Source organism: Rhinoraja longicauda, chromosome 3 (genome assembly GCF_053455715.1).
Source record: "Rhinoraja longicauda isolate Sanriku21f chromosome 3, sRhiLon1.1, whole genome shotgun sequence".
NCBI lineage: Eukaryota > Metazoa > Chordata > Chondrichthyes > Rajiformes > Arhynchobatidae > Rhinoraja > Rhinoraja longicauda.
This window is the reverse complement of record NC_135955.1, coordinates 8641192-8663276: the sequence shown is the minus strand read 5'-3', so window position 1 is coordinate 8663276 and position 22085 is coordinate 8641192. Positions and strand designations below refer to the sequence as shown.

Below are 22085 nucleotides of genomic sequence, written 5' to 3'. Positions count from 1 at the left end.
ACAGCAGCATTGTTGAGCGAGTTTGCTGTGGACTCTCTACAATGATCACTGAAGCACAGAACAGTCCTTTTAAGAGCTGCTGCATCACGTGACCTTGCCTGTGGCAAGTTTCCTTTCATTGCATTTTAACATACAGACGATTTAACATGCACCTTTTCCCCCCCATGGCCTGCCACAGCCAAACAACAAAAGACGTTGGCTTGGAAGAGGCAGAGAGATCGTTGGTAACCCATCCAACAGAGGCCATGCTGGTCACCCAGGCAGAAACCAAAATCACCTTCAGCCAACTCAGATTTTGTAAATCTGTAATCAGTGATTTATTTGTTGGCAAACAAGAGTCACTTTTACAACAAATATTAGTAATGAGGTCATTCAACTTGAAAACCATACAAAATGGATCATAAATTAAAAAAAATAATAATGACAAATTGTGCTAAGGTCATTACTAAAGGGTTGCCCGTGTCAACTAATTAATGCCAAATAAATAAAATCTCCTGTGAGGGGAAGGAGAGGGAAAAAAAGATAGAGAATTCATCTTTTTTCACTTCAAAATAACTTTCATTTTAATAAGTCAATATTTTTACCACCACGGTACAAGTGTCTAGTGCTTTGACTAGGTTTAACACAAAAATGTTTCTACTTTTTTTATTTCTCCACATGCATGAGTTCCACTATTTTCTACCAAGAATCCTTGGTGTCTAACAGAGTGCCTTGCTCTCCCTTTGTGGACTTTTGTTGCTTGAACACATTTAGGAAATAACATAGTGCATTGTAAACAAAAAAATGTACCTGCTGTAAATTCTAAAGTTTTTAATTTTTTTTTTTTTTGTTGGCAAAAAAAACATGACTTCACTTCAAAATACACAGCGAGAGAAAAAGAAAAAACCTAAAACAGTTTTTAAAAAAACTTCTTTTTTTTTTCTTCTCTTAGTAGTTGTGATCACCTCACTATCAAAATGAGCTTTATAAATTGTGTTCTTCGGAGGAACTGCCGGGACAAAGAATAAGCTCAACAGAAAGAATTATGGGGGTTGGGGGGAAACACTGCTCCTAGTGGCAAGACAAAACTTGCAAGACCAGCACAACAGAAACTGTCTTGTTCACTACATCAACAGGGATATAAATTCGGAGGGGGGGGGGGGGGGGGGAGGGGAAAGCATACTACATTATATGTGCAATGCCGAGTGTCTGTACATCAAAGTCTTTTTCTCTCTCTCTCTCTCTCTCTCTCAAAATTCTCACCATTAGTTTTATAATCAGAATTATTACAGCAAAACATAAACATGTGTCTAGCATATGATTAGTTCCCTTTCTTGGAGATGTGGACAGGTTTCTGCAGATCTGAGGAGTTCCGCAGCTCTTCCCACTGCGACTCGTCTACGCTGTGAAAGACGACCACAATTGATATACAGTGATAATAAAAAACAACAAAAAAAAGAGAGGGAAAAAAAAAAAAAAAGCAATCCTTAGCCTTGCACCAGGGCAGCTGACACTGACCTACACCAAGCTTCGGTTAGAAGTCCTTGAGAAAATAGACACAAGGAAAAAAAGGGTAAAAACTTAGCATTATTGAAGGAAGCAAAACCGAATGCCATTTCAATATACATGTCCAACCCTCTCAAATCAGTTCAATAATATTTTATTTTAGTTTTTGCCTTAAAACAGACTATTTCTTCCCCATCATCTGCTTCCCCTGTAGTGCCTCACCAGCTTGGTCTGAATAAAAACATCTCAAAGTAGTTCAGCAGTATATAAACAGCATTTAGATTCAAGCATACACAGATCTTTTTCACTTGCGTCTGGGAGACCAGAACAAGGTATCCAGGGTTAGTCCGGTTTTCCCCTATAGACTGGTGACCAAGTGTGATGGTCCCTTTGAATTCCCTTCAGGCGAGGAGCATTCTTTGTTGGGAGGAACTATAAATCCATCACTGCTTCCACGTCCTAGCTGGTAGTAATTGAGAAGTTGCTGTTCATGGTTCCTGGAGCCCAGATTCGGCATACTTTTATAATACACGTCGTCACCATCGCTACTTTTGGTTGGTGGGGCAGCGCTTTGGGTCTGAGGGGCGCTGCCGTCTGCCATGGGCACACCTGCCAAAGCAGGCATACTGGTGTACAGAGAATCCCTGTTGGGCGACTGGAGTTCCTGCGTGTGCTCGTTGGTTAACAAAGGAAAAAAGCTCTCGCTGTGATCCTGAGGGATCCTCCTCCGGCTGGGGTAATGTTGGGCCTGATGGCCCTCGACCGAGTGCGCCCTCTGAGGCAGCAGGGGGGCGTCCGACTCCTCGCGGATAAGCTCCAGTCCAAGGCTCTCGTCGTGGTTGAACGAGGCGGCGTCGTCATCGTCGAGGACCACCGCGCCGTCCTCGCTGCCGTTCCCAATGTTGTTCACCAGCTTGTTCATGAGGTTCCGGTTCTGCTCGTTGGCACGCTCGTGGTTGTTGAGATAGGAGGGGATGTAGTTGGAAGTGAGTTCTTTCAGGATCTTTTTCTCCAGGGCTGTCTCGTTGTGGTTGTAGCCACGGTCGATAATTTGCACGCAGTCGTTCAGGTATTCTCCGCTGGCAATGCTGTAGCTGTTGCCATGGTTACCATTCAGTGGTAGAGTATCCATGACAGTTGTATCCCTGGCATTGTTCAGCAACACCTCTGAAAGAGAAGACCAAGAACCTCATTAACCACAACTGCACACATTAGCTGCTGCCTCTCATGGGGAGCAAGAATAATAATTGTGCAACAATTTGTTCAAACCCTTCAGTAATCAATATCGAGCTTTACTTCTCCTTGGCCAGAGGGTGGTGAATCTGTGGAGCTCATTGCCAAAGGTGGCTGTGGAGGCCAAGTCAATGGGTTTTTTTATAGTGAAGAATCTTGAAGAGGTTTTCAAGAGAGAGTGTTACATTTTGCTCTTCGGGGTTAACGGAATCAAGGGACGCGGGGAGAAAGCAGGAATGGGGTGCCAATTTTGGATGGTCGGCCATGATCATATTGAGTGTTGGTGCTGGCTCAAAGGGCCGAATGGCCTACTCCTGCACTTATTTTCTATGTTTCTTGATTAGCAAGGTCCAGGAGATAAGGTAGGAAAGTAGGATTGAGAAGGGAATATTGATCGGTTAGGATTGAGTGGTGGAGTGGACTGGATGTGCTGAATGGTCTAATACTGCTCATATCTCTTATGGTCTTATGTATGGCTAAAAAAAAAGAATGTACTATCATCAAAGGGTGCTCAGGACTCGGGGGTGGGGTGGGGGGGGAGGGTGGGGGCAATGGGCCTGTTTCCACGCTGTATCTCTAAACTAAACCTAAAATAAAACTAAAGTCAATAGAGGACAATAAAGGCCCAATATTGCATATTTCTTTTGAATTATGAATTTATGGGGGAAATCTAATGCATATTTGTTAAAGTTCATTGTAGTTAAAGATGGTAACAAGAAAAGAGGGATTGCTAGTTACGTGGATGTGGCAAAATGAGGTTAAAGCTTAAATTTGGAATTATGGAATTTCTCAGTTGAACTATTGTATTGATTACTTAGATTCCAAAGAATTGTTGTACATCTAACTGGACACACAAAGCACAGACATTTTAAGCGGCACAATGGTGCATGTAAATACAGTTACAAAAGCCAACTTGAAAAAAATAGCAACAGCAAGACCATCCATTTAAGAAAAATACAAAATGGTTCCAGTTAGCACAACAGAAGGTAAGTGTTTTCAAATTCAAATAAAAAGAAATGATATCATCTATCAATGAAAGCAGTTTCTACTGAAGATTACTCATTACGCTATTAATAGGTTGCATTGGGACTTCTTCAAATATGTTTCACACCTTAGATTAATGTAATAACAGACCGATCAATCTAGGTAGACAAATATAATTCGTTTTGCTTCCTTGGCGAAAACATTGATCTATCCAGTGCTTAGCAACTATCACAAAATGTGACACGTTCAATTATTCTCTCTCCACTTGGTCAATACCCGAGGGCTTTAAGCAACCATCCAACAGTCTTTCCCCATGCATGGTCACCAAGAGCTTTGTGAATCAAAAAGTAAATAGGCAACATGTGCACTGTGCATGCATTAGCATTGTGGATTAAACGGTCAACATGCAGAATTTCTCACTTAAGGGAAATTTGAAATTTCATTGAACTGAATTTCATTGAAAATTAGTTCTATCCAGGACCTTTTTTTTAATGCAGGCTCGTGGAAGTATTCAAAGCAGATACACCATCATCCTGAACATTGCAGGACTTGTGCAAAACTTAACTTGAAACCAAGGTGTGTTGGGGTCCAGGCTAATGTTCCCAAGGAGGATTACAGTGCCAAATCTTAACGCAAGATCATTGAACAAAATGGGGAAAGCAAATCAAATGGCTTTAAATTAATTTCAGCAGGGTCTCAATGATCTCCAATGCAATGGGTGGAAAATGCCCATTTTGATCATGAAATTGTTTTAGAAAAATGGACAACTTACAACCCGTCAACAATAAACATAAATTGAGGGGATTAATTAGGGGGCAAGCTAGATTTTGAATGAGTTACATCCCTGTGTGGGATTTTTTTAAATCACTCATTCAAATTTATTGTAATTCATCTCAATATGTTTGGATGCAAAGATTCACTGGAAAACTATCCAAAAATACAACTATAAACATTTCTGCAGTTTAAAAAATATCTTCTTGATCAACTAAAGTTAAACCACAATTATCACCTATGTTTGGCTGGAAGAGAATGGTAACTAAAGAAATTACATTTGATATGCAATGTTTAGTTTTACTCCCATACTTGTCTCTCTGTAGGGCTCTAAAGGACAGCATGAAGAAAAGGAAAGAAAAAACACAAGTAAGCATACAGCGACAGTCGAAGAAACATGAATAAAAGCAAATAGATTGATGGTGTGCAAGAAAATATCTAACAAATCCCAACTTCACTACACATAATACAATTACTTTAAACGCTTCTAAAGCTGGAAACAAACAATTGCACAATTTAAATGACAACAGCCTTGTTTTTAAACCACTCAGTTCAGAACCACCCATCCATATTTTGGAAAACCATTTCAAAGAAAGCAACCCTTTCACCGGCTCATTATAATCAAATCAGGGATCAGACTTGACAGAAGGAACTGCAGATGCTGGTTTACACCGAAGAAAGGAACAAAGTGTTGGAGTAACTCAGCGGGTCAGACAGTCTGAAGAAAGGTTTCGACCCGAAACATCACCTATTCCTTTTTCTCCAGAGATGCTGCCTGATCCGCTGGGTTACTCCAGCTTTTTGAGCCTATCTTCGAGGCGTGACGTCGTTTTGGTTTGGCTAATTGGCAATTATTTAACCCAGTGCAACATCGTGGGATTGGTTGATATCTGTGCTGGTGAAAGTGTTGTAAAACACAAGACCCTTTTGGTTGGCCTGCAGAGGCTGTAGAAAAATATCCAAATTTATTGCAACTACGTCTTTTAATCCTGTCGCATCACACCAATGTTGCAGATCATGCAGATTGTTTAAACTTTGTTAGCAGTTTTGTGAAGCTCTTTTCCGCATGTTCTAATTTGTTGATTAGATGATTAAATTGATAGCTTCTTTGAAAAATTGGCATATTTTCCACTGGCTTTCTCTGCATACATCGGAAGGGGTAACTTGGCTGCAAAAGTTTAGAAAGAGACGCACGTATCGCAATCTATACACAGTCAAGCCCCGCTTATCACAAAATGATTTGGAGGACCAAAAATCGGATTGAAATCGTGGATTAACGCTGCAGGTTCAATCGGGAGGCAGCAGAATATTTCTTGGTTAAAGACACGTTTGAGGTTTTACAATATTGAACGACTGTTGACTGTATATTGGTAAACTGGTGAGAGAGCAGTGGGCAGCTTCAAAGCAAGAAGCAAATTAATCTTTCCATCCAAAGCAAGCGAATCGACAATTGGTGAAAAAAACAATACATTCAGCAACATTCAGATAATATTCAGTCTCAATAAAAAAAGTGTTCATTTCGAAACTTTAATTTTTTTTTTGTTGAAAGTTTAATTTTTTTTTTTCATTGAACTCATGTTTTGATATACAGCCTCCACAGCCCACAGCAAGCGGGTATAGCATTGTAAGCTTAGCAAAAGGTTTCTTGAGGAGCACACCTTGCGTGTTGTACATGCTGACTGAGGGGTTGTTATAGACTGCGGATTCCCCAAGCAATGTGTTATAAGGATTGTTAGTGCCATGAGGACGAAGCAGAGCATTGGTTATTAGATGATTAGCCATGGCCCCTGCAGCAGCCAGACGGAAAAAGAGACAAACAAAGAAAAAAGATCAATCAGGCAAATGTATATATAAAAAAAAAAAAATCTTAATGGCAAAAAATTGCAGTCACAATATTAAACAAGCTGAATACAACTCGGCCCGAAATGTGAGATTTACAAAATTAACAGATGCTTTTGACATTGTAATTCATCTGCAGGTTGAAGAACACGACAAATGTTGTTTTTCTTCAGAACCTACTCTGTAAGACTAACATATTCAGACGGTTATTACTTCAATTTTGTTAGATTTACCCTCAGGTACATTGCGACATCAAGCCTCCTATGAAAAGAGTAACTTGCAATCCGACTGATTTTCATTCTCCTCACTTTAATCATTCTTGCCATAGAGGGAGTACAGAGAAGGTTCACCAGATTGATCCCTGGGATGGCAGGACTTTCATATGAAGAAAGACTGGATAGACTAGGCTTATACTCGCTGGAATTTAGAAGACTGAGGGGGGATCTTATAGAAACATATAAAATTCTTAAGGGGTTGGAGAGGCTAGATACGGGAAGATTGTTCCCGATGTTCCAAAGACGTACAGGTATGTAGGTTAATTGGCTGGGTAAATGTAAAAATTGTCCCTAGTGGGTGTAGGATAGTGTTGATGTACGGGGATCGCTGGGCGGCACGGACTTGGAGGGCTGAAAAGGCCTGTTTCCGGCTGTATATATATGATATGATGATATGATATGTTGGGGAAGTCCAGAACCAGGGGTCACTGCTTAAGGATAAGGGGGAAGTCTTTTAGGACCGAGATGAGAAAACATTTCTTCACACAGAGAGTGGTGAGTCTGTGGAATTCTCTGCCACAGAAGGTAGTTGAGGCCAGTTCATTGGCTATATTTAGATGTGGCCCTTGTGGCTAAAGGGATCAGGGGGGTTATGGAGAGAAGGCAGGTACAGGTTACTGAGCTGGATGATCAGCCATGATCATATTGAATGGCGGTGCAGGCTCGAAGGGCCGAATGGCCTACTCCTGCACCTATTTTCTATGTTTCTATGTTTCTATGTTTCCAATTTGCAGCAACAGCTTAAAAGGCTTGCATTGTTTGTCACGTCAATTATCCCAGGATGGAAACCCAGTTGAGCGACACTTCAAGGTAGAAACATAGACTTGGAAGGGAGTGAGGAGAAGAGCAACAGACTCAGTGGAAGGTAAAACAGGTGAAACGGCATCCAGGCAACCTTAGCAAATAAGCAGACAATCATTATTGTACTCAGATCGACAATGACAGGGGTAAACAGTGTTTCAGAGTTGATCATTACAGACACTTTCAAAGGATCGTCTCTTAAAAAAAACAATGCAGTAAACACGGTTTACTTTGGAGTTCCTACAGAGATCTGACAGAAATTGTCCACACCAACCAACGCGTTGCACATCACCATCTACATTTGTCCCACCTGCCTGCATTTGGCCCATATCCCTCTAAACCTATCCTATCCATGTACCTGTCTAACTGTTTCTTAAATGTTGTGATAGTCCCTGCCTCCGGTAGCTCGTCCCATACAGCCACTATCCTTTGTGTAAAAAAGTTACCCCTCAGGTTCCTATTAAATCTTTCCCCCCCTCACCTTAAACCCACTTCCTCTGGTTCTCAATTTCCCCATTGTGGTTCCAGATTAACTCTGAATTCAAAACACATTGAAACCTAGAGGGGTCCACGCAGAAGAAGAGCTGAGCGCATAAAATGTTAGGACTTCACAGAGCAGCACAATCATTCTTGATGTCCATTAGTGCATTGTTCTGTGCCAGGAACCGTGTTACCCAATTTCCTATTCACTTCAGTGGCATCAGGACAAAGGGAAACGGGATGTGGCAACAGACTATTATATACACTGACAAAATCAGACCCAGTGCTTCAAAATAAAATGTCAACCGAGCACTTGCATTGGACTTTGCCATTTAGTCGTCAAACCAGGTTTATTTATTGATCTGGGTTTTATTTTTCAGCCCGTGAAGCAACTCACTGAGAGAGAGAAAAAAAAAAATCAGTTAACAGCGATGAATATTTATTAAAACTAAAAATAGTCTGGTACTTACAAAGACTGTTGGTATCAGTTAAGAGAGAATAATGCTATTAACCATGGTTCAGCGCACCATGACCTTGGGCTGGCAGCAAATGCTGAATGTTGAACGCACCATTTGCTAAAGGGGCAATTTAATACAAAATAAAAGCAAGAGGGCAACTTTCTGAGAGAGATAGAACACGCACTATGAAGGTCTGTCACAAGATTTTATCCGTGACTTTTACTTGAGAACAAATAAAATGATCCCATAACGTTCATGAAGTTTAATTTCGAGATACAGCACGGAAACAGGCCCTTCGGCCCACCGAGTCCGCACCGACCAGCGACTCCCGCACATCAACTCTACCCTACACACACTCGGGACAATTTACACTTGCACCAAGCCAATTAACCTACAAACCTGTAGGTCTTTGGAGTGTGGGAGGAAACCCACGCAGGTCACGGGGAGAACGTACAAACTCTTTACAGACAAAGCACCCGTAGTTAGGATCGAACCAGGGTTTCTTGCGCTGTAAGGCAGCATTTCTCCTACTGTGCTACGCCATTTAATTTAATGAAAATGTGACTATTCATAGAAGAATAGCTGTCTATGGTAATCAATATCGTGTATGGTATTTATAATTCATTAAATAGAATCTTCACAAAATCCATTACTTCTTTACGAGATACTTCAATAGATAGTGCTACACATCTATACTGTCACAAAAAAAAACCCGGCACACTTATCTTTTCAATCTTATCAGGTTTAGATCAAAATAACTGGCTCATTCAAAACGATTATTGTTTGTATTCAAAATGGTGAAGAACATTCCCACCATTGAATTAGCAGCATAGAGTCACACACTTAAAAAACGAGTTATAGATAACGTAAATCATGGGGAAATTGGATAAGTGATTAGATTTGAGTTTGGAGTCCTGTATTTAAACATGTTCCAGTTAAATATATAGAGAGAAACATAAATGTGCAATGCAAATTTCACACGAATAGTTCAGTGCCAATTGGCCATGCTTAATAGACTTCTTCCATACATTTTGCATATTTTCATGGGTTTGCAAAATTAAATTGATAAAGGCTCATAAACTTTGAACTTTACACCACTCTAATACATTGAGGGATGAAATTGCACAGGGCCAGCTTTAGTTCAGTTTAGAGATGCAGCGCGGAGTTGTGAATCTGTGGAATTCTCTGCCTCAGAAGGCAGTGGAGGCCAATTCTCTGAATGCATTCAAGAGAGAGAGCTAGATAGAGCTCTTAAGGATAGCAGAGTCAGGGGGTATGGGGAGAAGGCAGGAACGGGGTACTGATTGAGAATGATCAGCCATGATCACATTGAATGGTGGTGCTGGCTCGAAGGGCCGAATGGCCTCCTCCTGCACCTATTGTCTATTGTCTGTTGTCTATTGAAACGGGGCCTTCGCCTCACCACGTCTGCGCTGACCAGCGATGCCCGTACACAAGTTCTATCCTACATCCTATGCATCTTACTCCTGGATTCCTCTGCTCTGCAATACTCCCCAGGGACCTACCATTCACTGTCAAGGTCCTGCCTTGCTTTTAACTTCCCAAATTGCAACACCTCGTACTTATCTGCATTAAACTCCATTAGCCATTCCTCAGCCCACTTGCCCAGCTGATCAAGATCCTGCTGTGATGTTCACAAACCATCTATACTATTCACCCACTTTACTGTCATCTGCAAACTCACTAATCTTGCCTTTCACATTACCGTCCACATTGTGTGCAAAAGCCACAAACAGCAATCGTCCCGGGCACCAATCCTCGAGGCCTCCAGTCCCAAAAACAAACCTTCCACCATCACCCTCTGCTTCTTTACATGGAGCCAATTCTCTATCTGGACAGCTAGCTCTCCCTTGACCCTCTGCTATCCAATTCCCAGAGTAGCCTTCCAAGCAAAATCTTATCAAAGATTAATTCCCGGAATGGCGGGACTGTCATATGTTGAAAGACTGGAGCGACTAGGCTTGAATACACTGGAATTTAGAAGGATGAGAGGGGATCTTATCGAAACATATAAGATTATTAAGGGGTTGGACACGTTAGAGGCAGGAAACATGTTCCCAATGTTGGGGGAGTCCAGAACCAGGGGCCACAGTTTAAGAATAAGGGGTAGGCCATTTAGAACGGAGATGAGGAAAAACGTTTTCAGTCAGAGAGTTGTAAATCTGTGGAATTCTCTGCCTCAGAAGGCAGTGGAGGCCAATTCTCAGGATGCATTCAAGAGAGAGCTAGATGAAGCTCTTAAGGATAGCGGAGTCAGGCGGTGTGGGGAGAAGGCAGGAACGGGGTACTGATTGTGAATGATCAGCCATGATCACATTGAATGGTGGTGCTGGCTTGAAGGGCCGAATGGCCTACTCCTGCACCTATTGTACAAAAAAAAGACCTTGGTCAAGTCCATATGAACTCTTCTGTGGCCTTGCCCTCTTCAACCTTGTTAGTTATTTCTTCAAAAAGGTAACCTGCAGGTTTAATTCCTGCGGTTGAAATGAAAGGACAATCAAATGCTTCTGAATATTCTCATCTTTCACTTTTATCAATAAAATGTATAGCTGGCTTCCTTCTAAGGCAGAGAACCATATGTTTCCAATCACTATACTCGATCTGTTCTTCTCTTGTCCACTCTGCTAACTGCTTGCAACCTCTTTGCATTCCCCTCAATGTATTTGTAAGTAGCTGCGGTACAAAACATTAAATCTTGTAGTGTCCAAACCTAAAATATCTCAGTAGTTTCCACTACCCATTTGCTAAAAAATTTAGGTCCTTCATTAGTGATAGGAGCAGAATTAGGCCGTTCGGCCCATCAAGTCCGCACCGCCATTTAATTATGCCCGATCTATCTCACTTTTAACCCGATTCTCCTGCTTTTTCTCCATAACCCCTGACACTCGTATTAATCAACCCTTACTAATCTTTGTTATAGATCTCCCAGCCCACGTGAAATTTCCTTCCAACATTACTCATTCCAACATTACTCAAGCTATTTAAAACAGTTATGTCTTCTGACCAGTCAAGACGGCCCACAAAAAAAGTAGCCAAGTTAAGGCCTTAATCTGAAGGCCATCTCAGATACAATGTCAGAAGGTGGGTCCCAACATGAAACATTGTCTGTCCATTCAACACCACCGATGCTGCCTGACCAGCTGAACTCGTCCAGAACTTTGTTTTATGCTCACTTTTTCAGCATCTGCATTGTTTATTTAAAAAAAAAATTAGTTCAGAGATACAGCGCAGAAACAGGCCCTTCAGCCCACCGAGTCCATGCCGACCAGCCACCCCCACATATTCACACTATCCTACACACACTTGGGACAATAGACAATAGACAATAGGTGCAGGAGGAGGCCATTCGGCCCTTCGAGCCAGCACCGCCATTCAATGTGATCATGGCTGATCATTCTCAATCAGTACCCCGTTCCTGCCTTCTCCCCATACCCCCTGACTCCGCTATCCTTAAGAGCTCTATCCAGCTCTCTCTTGAATGCATTCAGAGAATTGGCCTCCACTGCCTTCTGAGGCAGAGAATTCCAGAGATTCACAACTCTCTGACTGAAAAAGATTTTTCCTCATCTCAGTTCTAAATGACCTACCCCGTATTCTTAAACTGTGGCCCCTTGTTCTGGACTCCCCCAACATTGGGAACATCTTTCCTGCCTCTAATGTGTCCAACCCCTTAATAATCTTATACGTTTCGATAAGATCTCCTCTCATCCTTCTAAATTCCAGTGATGTGAAAGGACAAGTTTTACATTTATAAAAAGCCAATTAACCTACAAACCTGTACGTCTTTGGAGTGTGGGAGGAAACCGAAGATCTCGGAGAAAACCCACGCGGTCACGGGAAGAACGTACAAACTCCGTACTGACAGCACCCGTGGTCGGGATCGAACCCGGGTCTCTGGCGCTGAAAGCGCTGTAAGGCAGCAACTCTACCGCTGCGCCACCTTATCACTTGTCTCTCTCCATGAGTACAATGTCCTCAAGTCAAGAATCGAGCAGCCCAGCATCTGTGTCAGGGCAGTTAAGAATTGGCAATAAATGGAGCCATTATTTTAGATTACAAATTACATTAAGACTGTCACCGCTAATATATTTTGGCAACATGACCTTTATCAGCATATGAACTAAACGAGGTTCAGATGGAATTGAAAAATGCTGGCCGGGAAAGGCAGACTTTACTTCAGTGGCGAGCTCTGTCTTGAATACCAAGTGGAACACAAGATTGAAGGCGTGCTTTTCAATGGTGTATTCGGGCTTTGAACCAGGTTTAGAGCAAGACGCCGTTGCAGTGAAGGGGCTGAGGTGCGAGCTGGGAATGGACCCTGAAGGTTGTGAGGGAGTTTATGGTCACTTAAGTCGCTCGCTAACATCAATCAATGAGACCACAAGGGAATTTGTTGGATGGGTCCTGAGCTACCAGTGCCTGTGACTGGTACTGGCTAAAGGAGAGTAAAGAAATTGTTGCTGAGGATATTGGGAGCTGCCCAAAATGCTACTGCAGGATCTTTGATACACAGCAAGGGACTGACAGGGACATTTTGCCAAGACATCATCTAGCTCACTGAATTCTGCTCATGATTTCAAAAGGCAAATGAATATTTGCCTTTATTGCAAAGTTCACTGAAGCTTAGAAATAGGGACGCTTTGTTACAGACATGGAGGGTGTAGCTGAGGGAACAGCTGCCATATCATGCATAGTTTTGTTCCTTGTACCTTATAAAGGATAAAGTAGTGTTAAAATGGAACAGCAGTCACTGGTCTATACCAAAGATAGACACAAAATGCTGGAGTAACCCAGCGGGTCAAGCAGCATCTCTGTAGAAAACTAGACCAAGTGGACCCGTTGGGCCCAAACCTCTCCTGCATTGGTGCAGCACCCTCTCCCCCCCTCCCCCCTCCCCTCCCTTCCCCCCCACTCCATCCCCCTCAACCCCCCTTATCCTCCCTCCCTAGGAGATAGATTTAAACTTTAAAATGTGAATGTTTAAAAATATAACACCGATTTCAATAAAACGTCTTCCATTAGCACCATAGGGACGACGGTGAGTAAGGCGAGCCTAAAATTGTTGCGCTATCGTGTACCATTTTGGCTGTAGGTTTGCGGAACAAACAATCAGACAAACGAGAGTTTTGGTATATAGATGGAGAAGTGATGTTTTTGGGTCGGGACCATTCTTCAGTCTGAAAAGTCAATTTGCTCCCGAGGCGCTGAGATTAACGAAGGAAACGTGAACGGCCATCAGAAATTTCATGATAAAAGGTGGTAACTTGTGATGCACTCTGTTTCTCTCTTCACAGATGTTGTCTGGTCTAAATTGCTTCAGAAATCAGATTGAATGACACCAAAGTAGAATTCAAAACACAGAAGCCCTTCCAGTGCAATTAATTTCCACGTCATTTATACCTGATGTGGTGCGGATTTATAGCATTGTCTATCTTTAAATAAAATGAAATGGTTTACCTGGCTACTGACAAATTGCATTCCCCACTCCCTTCTGAATGCAGAGAAGGCCGGATCGTTTCAGTATATCAGAAGAGTGGGGCAAAAGAGAGACGTGCGTTCCTTCCCCTCTGAGAGAAAGGACCTCTCACTCTGTCTAGTCTTTCTCCACAGTAAAATAATACACAAAAGTGCTGGAGTAACTCAATGGACCAGGCAGCGTCTCTGGACGACTTGGATAGGTGACGCTTCAGGTTGGAACCATTCAGGTTGGCAACAGCCTCCTCTATGGCGCACTTTGTTCAACGTGGGTTGTTTTTAAATGTGCTATACAAATAAAATTGACTTGACTTGACTTGGCCCTCAAAAATCATCAGTAAACTTCAATACATTCAAAACTCCGCTGCCCGTCTACTCACCCACACCCCGATCCGTGACCATATCACCCCCGTCCTTTACAAACTCCACTGGCTCCCCATCCCCCAGAGAATCCAGTACAAAATCCTCCTCATGACCTACAAAGCCCTCCATAACCTGGCCCCATCCTACCTGACCGACCTCCTCCACAGGCACACTCCCACCTGCACCCTCCGCTCTGCTGCTGCCAATCTCCTATCCCCCCACATCCGGACCAAACTCAGATCCTGGGGGGACAGGGCTTTCTCCATCGCTGCTCCCACCCTATGGAACTCAGTACCCCAAACCGTCACAGACTCCTCCACACTCACCACATTCAAAACATCACTGAAGTCTCACCTGTTCAGTACTGCCTTCAACCACTGAAGGTCACCTCACCTTCTGTCTCCTTTCTCTGTTCGTTTACTTATTTATTTATTTATTTATTCACTTCCCTATGTTCTCTAAATCCCTGTAAAGCGTCTTTGAGTATATGAAAAGTGCTATATAAATGTAATGCATTATTATTATTATTATTATTATTATTATTCTTCCGAATCTTTGGTCGCCTCTCCGTTTTCTCCAGAAATCCCGCCTCATCAGCCGAATGACAACAGCACTTTTGTGTTTTTTTTTGTAAACCAGCATCTGCAGTTCCTTGAATCTCCGTTTCTCCACTGTGCTTGATTGTTCAGCCCACAAGCCTTCCTTAGCCTGCCTCTGAGATGTAGATTTTAGTTTTGTTTGGAGAAGCAGCATAGGCCCATGGAGTCCACACCGACCACGATCGCCCGTACAACGAGACCTTGGTGTCCTTGTACACCAGTCACTGAAAGCAAGTGTGCAGGTACAGAAGGCAGTGAAGAAAGCTAATGGCACGTTGGCCTTCATAACGAGAGGATTTGAGTACAGGGGCTAAAAAGTCCTTCTGCAGTTGTATAGGGCCCTGGTGAGACCACTTCTGGAGTACTGTGTGCAGTTTTGGTCTCCTAATTTGAGGAAGGACGTCCTTGCTATTGAGGCTGTGCAGTGTAGGTTCATGAGGTTAATCCCCGGGATGGAGGGACTGTCATATGAGGAACGATTGGAAAGACTGGGTTTGTATTCACTGGAGTTTAGAAGGATGAGAGGTGATCTTATAGAGACGTATAAAATTATAAAAGGACCGGACAAGCTAGCTGCAGGAAAAATAGTCCCAATGTTGGGGAGTCCAGAACCAGGGGGACACAGTCTAAGAATAAAGGGGAGGCCATTTAAAACTGAGGTGAGAAGAAACGTTTTCACCCAGAGAGTTGTGAATTTGTGGAATTCTCTGCCACAGAGGGCAGTGGAGGCCAATTCACTGGATGAATTTAAAAAAGAGTTAGATAGAGCTCTAGGGGCTAGTGGAATCAAGGGATATGGGGAATACAGAATACAGAACTTTATTGTCATTCGGTATAAATACCGAACGAAATTACAGCAGTCACAAAACACAGCAAAAAAGAAAAGAACACAGGACACACGACCCCAACACAAACATCCATCACAGTGACTCCAAACACCCCCTCACTGTGATGGAGGCAACAAAACTTCCACTCTCTTCCCCCCGCGCCCACGGACAGGCAGCTCGACCCCTACCGAGGCGACCGGGGAGAAGGCAGGCACAGGTTACTGATTAGACAATAGACAATAGGTGCAGGAGTAGGCCATTCAGCCCTTCGAGCCAGCACCGCCATTCAATGCGATCATGGCTGATCACTCTCAATCAGTACCCCGTTCCTGCCTTCTCCCCATACCTCCTCACTCCGCTATCCTTAAGAGCTCTATCCAGCTCTCTCTTGAAAGCATCCAACGAACTGGCCTCCACTGCCTTCTGAGGCAGAGAATTCCACACCTTCACCACTCTCTGACTGAAAAAGTTCTTCCTCATCTCCGTTCTGAATGGCCTACCCCTTGTTCTTAAACTGTGGCCCCTTCATTGTGGATGATCAGCCATGATCACAATGAATGGCGGTGCTGGCTCGAAGGGCCAAATGGCCTCCTCCTGCACCTATTTTCTATGTTTCTATGTTACACTAGTCCTATCCTATACACTTTACAGAAGCCAATTAACCTACAAAACGCACATCTTTGGAGTTTGTGAGGAAACCGGCGCTCCTGGAGAAACCCCCACAGCAGGTCAAGGGGAGAACGTACAAATTCCGCACAGACAGCACCTATGGTCAGGATCAAACCCGGGTCTCTGGTGCTGCGAGGCAGCCAAACTGTGTCGGCTCTCTTCTTGCATGCACTAACACCCATTACGGAAAAATCATGCATGTTTAAATTGGTTATGAAACTTGATTGCATTTCAGAAGTAAAGTTCAGTGAACATTTGTTATTAAATCACACAAGTGCGTTTCCACTCCAGTGGGTCCGGCAGCATCCACCTGACCTTGAACACAACCGGGCAAGTGAGAGCCACCAACACCATTTCATTGAAACTACTTCTCATCGGTGTTTGAGTGCTAAACCTCCAGGCGACTGCACAGCAACTCTGGGCAAGGTTAAAGCACGGTAATCATCAATTAGGGCAAAATTGTGGGCTAATTCCCAGACCTTCACATCGATGATTTTTTATTAGCACTCATTTAGTGCCTATTTTCAACCTTTCTGAAAAGACGTGAATTAAGGATGTAATTCCGTCGGGGGAGCAGATTACGAAGCCTGCTTTTCCTTGATATTAAATCATGTCTTCTATTCAGATGGTCTGCACGTTGGATGGAATTCTTGGCTGCAATCACTCCACCTGCAGCTTCTACATGGAGCCAATTATTTTTGCATTTAGTTTGCAAATTAAGAGAAACCAACCATTTCATCAAGCTGCCATCCCGGAGTCTATTACTGCATTCATCAATCTTGCTAAATTTGCAAGTGTAAGTCTTGCACCTTGCTTTATTTTTAGGCAGATTATAACAAGAGTCCACGGGGAACATCCTGACAACCTTAACATTTTAAAAGTCAGAGTTTGGAATTAGACACACAATTTTGGATTAAAAATAACACTGTAATACCCTGGCCAAATATTCAAAAAGGCTTATATAAGAAAATAACTGCGGATGCTGGAAAAAATCGAAGGTATTTATTCACAAAATGCTGGAGTAACTCAGCAGGTCAGGCAGCATCTCAGGGGAGAAGGAATGGGTGACGTTTCGGGTCGAGACCCTTCTTCAGACCGAGAAGGGTCTCGACCCGAAACGTCACCCATTCCTTCTCTCCTGAAATGCTGCCTGACCTGCTGAGTAACTCCAGCATTTTGTGAATAAATACCTTCAAAAAGGCTTTCTCTATTCAAAATAAAAGGTGCAGTCGGGTACGAACAACAGTGAAGAAATTTTGCACCCCAGCGGTTTGAATATTGACATCTCCCACTTCAGGTAGTCCTTGCTTCCCCTCTCTATCCCCTCCCCATTCCCAGTTCCCTCCTAGTCTTCCTATCTCCGTCTACATCCTATCTTTGTCCTGCCCCCTCCCCTGACATCAGTCCGAAGAAGGGTCTCGACCCGAAACGTCGCCCATTCCTTCTCTCCTTAGATGCTGCCCGACCCGCTGAGTTACTCCAGCATTTTGGGTCTACCTTCGATTTAAACCAGCATCTGCAGTTTTTTTTCCCTAAGAAGTTAGCTTGACTGGGAGCTCTTCAGTGCAGTGTGCCTGTGTTTAAAGACATAGATGCACGAACCTCACATGTTCATGTTCAAAGCACACAGAGTATTGGGGGGGGGGGGGGGGGGGGGGGTGGGGGCGGGGTGTGTGTGATGTCAATTATTGCACCCTGAACAATTGGGTTCAATTGTTCACCCCCTCCCTGTGAAATCAAAGCACCTTATGTGAGACACACACTCAGCGGTACACATAAGCCGGTTAGAATTGACTGCGCCAAAGTAGACTTGGTTGAAAGCTTTAAGTTCTTAGGAGTAAATATCACCAGCAACTTATATCATATCATATCATATATATACAGCCGGAAACAGGCCTTTTCGGCCCACCAAGTCCGTGCCGCCCAGCGATCCCCGTACATTAACACTATCCTACACCCACTAGGGACAATTTTTACATTTTACCCAGTCAATTAAAACCCACGCAGGTCACGGGGAGAACGTACAAACTCCTTACAGTGCAGCACCCGTAGTCAGGATCGAACCTGAGTCTCCGGCGCTGCATTCGCTGTAAAGCAGCAACTCTACCGCTGCGCTACCGTGCCGCCCACTTGTCCTGAACCACGCACATTGGAGCAATGGCTAAGAAACCATGCCATCCTACTTCCTGAGAAGGCTTAGGATGTTCGGCATGTCTCCAACAACTCTCACCGACTTCTACAGATGCAGCATAGAAAACATTTTATCGGGAAGCTTCACAGCATGGGTTGGGAACAGCTCCGTCCAAGACCGCGAGACGTTGCAGAGAATAATGGGCGCAGCAATAACCATTACAGAACCATATGTAGGAACTGCACATGCGGCTTTTCACCAAAGACAGGCACAAAATGCCAGAGTAACTAAACAGGTCTGGCAGCATCTCTGGAGGAAAGGAATAGGTGACTTTTCGGGTCGGGACCCTTCTTCAGACTGGTAGAAGGGTCTGAAGAGGGGTCTCGACCTGACCACTCACCTATTCCTTTTCTCTCGAGATGCTGCCTGACCCACTGAGTTACTCCATCACACAAACCCTTCCATCGACTACATTTACACTTCACGCTGCCTCGGCAAGGCCAGCAGCATAATCAGGAACCACTCTCACCCCGGTCACTCCCTCTTCTCCCCTCTCCCATCAGGCAAGACGTATAGAAGTATGAAAATACACGCCTCCAGGTTCAGGGACAGTTTCTTCCCAGCAGTTATCAGGCCAGCTGTACTATCCTATCAACAACTAGAGAGTGGTCCTGGACTCCCATCTACCTCTTTGGAGACTACCTTTAATCAGACTTTACTGGACTTTAACTTCCACTGAACATTATTCCCTTTGTCATCTATCTGTACACTGTGGACGGCTCAATTGGAACCACGTATAGTCTTTCCGCTGACTGTTTAGCACGCAACAAAAGCTTTTCACTGTACCTCGGTACACGGGACAATAAACTAAATTCCAGAGAAAAGGAACCAAAGTTTGCAGACTTGAAGCCAACATTTGATCATTGGAAGAATGTTCATTAACTCTTCATGTATTTTGCTATTTTGTATAATCAGCTCCGTCGACTGTTTCTTTGCCATTTAAAATCATAGAGCCAAAGAACACATCCATGCTGACCTGGGAGCTCCATCTAAGAATCGTATCTCTGATAGGCACTTCAAGCGTGTTGAGAAATATTGTCTCCATGCTGCCTCATAATGAATCCCAATGACGACAGTTATCTGAGCAATCACCACTGTGATCTTTCATGCTGTAAGTACACCACAAACGATCACATTAAAGAAATGATAAGCGGCTCGTTAAGACTGTGGAAAACCTCACCGGAAAAAATGGTGGAACTTAAAGTGAATGTTGCTTTATAAAAAATAGCAGATAGATATTTCACAATATACTCCTCTGATCTTCAAGCGCGATTGAATTTCCAGGCCCACATTTATTATTTATTCGTTTTATGGTGCTCTACAATGCAGGACGAAGTCCAACTTCACAAAAGATAACAAGTGGCAGATTCGTAGAGAAATTGCCAGTGGAGGTACATAGAAACATAGAAAATAGGTGCAGGAGTAGGCCATTCGGCCCTTCGAGCCTGCACTGCCATTCAATATGATCATGGCTGATCATCCAACTCAGTATCCTGTACCTGCCTTCTCTCCATACCCCCTGATCCCTTTAGCCACAAGGGCCACATCTAACTCCCTCTTAAATATAGCCAATGAACTGGCCTCAACTACCTTCTGTGGCAGAGAATTCCACAGATTCACCACTCTGTGTGAAAAAAAACTTTCTCATCTCGGTCCTAAAAGACTTCCCCCTTATCCTTAAACTGTGACCCCTTGTTCTGGATTTCCCCAACATCGGGAACAATCTTCCTGCATCTAGCCAGTCCAACCCCTTAAGAATTTTGTAAGTTTCTATAAGATCCCCCTTAGACTGAAACTCAAACAACAAGTGAATCAAAGGGAAAAATGTCACCAAATTAAGGCTTAACTTCTCGAATCTTCAAAAAACATTTACATAGTAACATAGAAAATAGGTGCCGGAGTAGGCCATTCAACCCTTTGAGCCAGTACCTCCATTCAATACGATCATGGCTGATCATCCTAAATCAGTACCCCGTTCCTGTCTTTACCCCATATCCCTTTATTCCGGTAGCCCTGAGAGCTATATGTAACTCTCTCTTGAAAACATCCAGTGAATTGGCCTCTGAGACTGGTTTACTGGGGCAAAGTAATGCATCTGTGCTTGCTGGTGGTCACGGCCATTGTGTTGCAGCCAGTGCTTTTATTTTTAATGATGTGTAGGAAGGAACTGTGTAGGATCATCATCGATATCTCTCGTTTCCCCTTCCCGTGACTTTCAGCCTGAAGAAGGGTCTCGACCCGAAACGTCACCTATTCCTTCTCTCCAGAGATGCTGCCTGGCCTGCTGAGTCACTCCAGCTTCTTTGTGCCTATGTTTTTTTATGATGGTATGGCATACCAGCGCATTTAGAAAGCTAAAAGCGAATTAGATGTGCAGCAGCCGATAGCATTGTGTGAACTGTTCTATTTGTAACCAGCATCTTATTGCCCACCAAAAACGCAATGATTGCAGCCCCTCAACAAATGTCTGCCCGTTAAATTTTAGTTTAGTTTCGTTTAGAGATACAGCGCGGAAACAGGCCCTTCGGCCCACCGATTCCGCACCGACCAGCGATCCCCGCGCATTAACACTATCCTGCACACTAGGAAGGTATCACAAAATGCTGGAGTAACTCAGCGGGTCAGGCAGCATCTCGGAGAGAGGGAATGGGTGACGTTTCGGGTCGAGACCCTTTTTCAGACTGATCCACACACTATCCTATTCTACACACTAGGGACAATTTACATATACACCAAGCCAATTAACCTACATTGCTGCACGTCTTCGGAGTGTGGGAGGAAACCGAAGATCTCGGAGAAAACCCACGCAGGTCATGGGGAGAACGTACAAACTCCGTACAGACGGCACCCGTAGTCATGATGGAACCCGGGTCTCCGGCGCTGCAAGCGCAGTAAGGCAGCAACTCTACCGCCGTACCACCGTGGCTGCCCAATTGATGATTCTCCACGCTCCCCTTGGTGTCATTCATTTCCATTCTCCATGCCATTTTAAAAGAAGTGTTGATTTATTTAACATGCGATGTACATTGTACATAACGCCTTCTTTATTATTCCCCTTTGATGAGCCTTTAAGCAAACATTAAAACCAGCAGGCGACATCAACAAGTTAAGTCACTCAAGAAAAAAATAAAATTAAAGGTGTTGTTGAATTTTTTTTCTCCTAAAACCAAAGATTGATTGCAGTAGATCTGAATTGTGTTGCTATTTAATGGTCTGATCATTTAGCATAAAGTACATCTGTGCCACGTATGATTTATACGACTTATAACGCTTCTGCAAACATTTGCTAATTACACATCAATCCTGGGAATAGCGAATTTAGGAAATAATATCCTCAAATAAATTCAAACTTGGCTTGGTGAAGGAAAACTAGTGCTATGCGTGCTCAGGTCAGAGTCTAAATCCTAAAGGGACTGCTATCTACTTTGACGGATTCTAACTTTCTCATGCCAATTAAAAAAAACTCATTCTGCTCGCGAGGCAACATTTAAATTTTTGATATCCGGCCAATTCCCAGAGAAACCTAGTGCCAAGTAGTCAAAACTAAAATCTCCCTACCATTTTGGCTTACATTTTGAGCTTGCAAAAATGCTCCATACAGTGAGGGCCAAGTT

At 43.4% G+C, this 22085-nt stretch overlaps 1 protein-coding gene across 20 annotated transcripts in view; it reads right to left on the bottom strand.

The window, feature by feature from the left end:
• Positions 1-324: 324 nt before the first annotated feature.
• Positions 325-22085, bottom strand: part of LOC144611956 (adhesion G protein-coupled receptor L3-like) — a 662323-nt gene continuing 640562 nt past the window's right edge. For 5 of the 20 annotated variants that reach the window (XM_078431316.1, XM_078431351.1, XM_078431332.1 and 2 more), the window contains 3 exons: positions 6132-6260; positions 4786-4803; positions 325-2652 (listed from right to left, as the gene is read on the bottom strand). In XM_078431316.1, the coding sequence (XP_078287442.1) occupies positions 1844-2652; positions 4786-4803; positions 6132-6260 (956 nt within the window). In that variant the 3' untranslated portion in view covers positions 325-1843. Of the gene's footprint in view, positions 2653-4711; positions 4804-6131; positions 6261-22085 lie in introns of all 20 variants that reach the window. The other 15 variants (XM_078431386.1, XM_078431396.1, XM_078431470.1 and 12 more) reach the window with 7 other exon arrangements.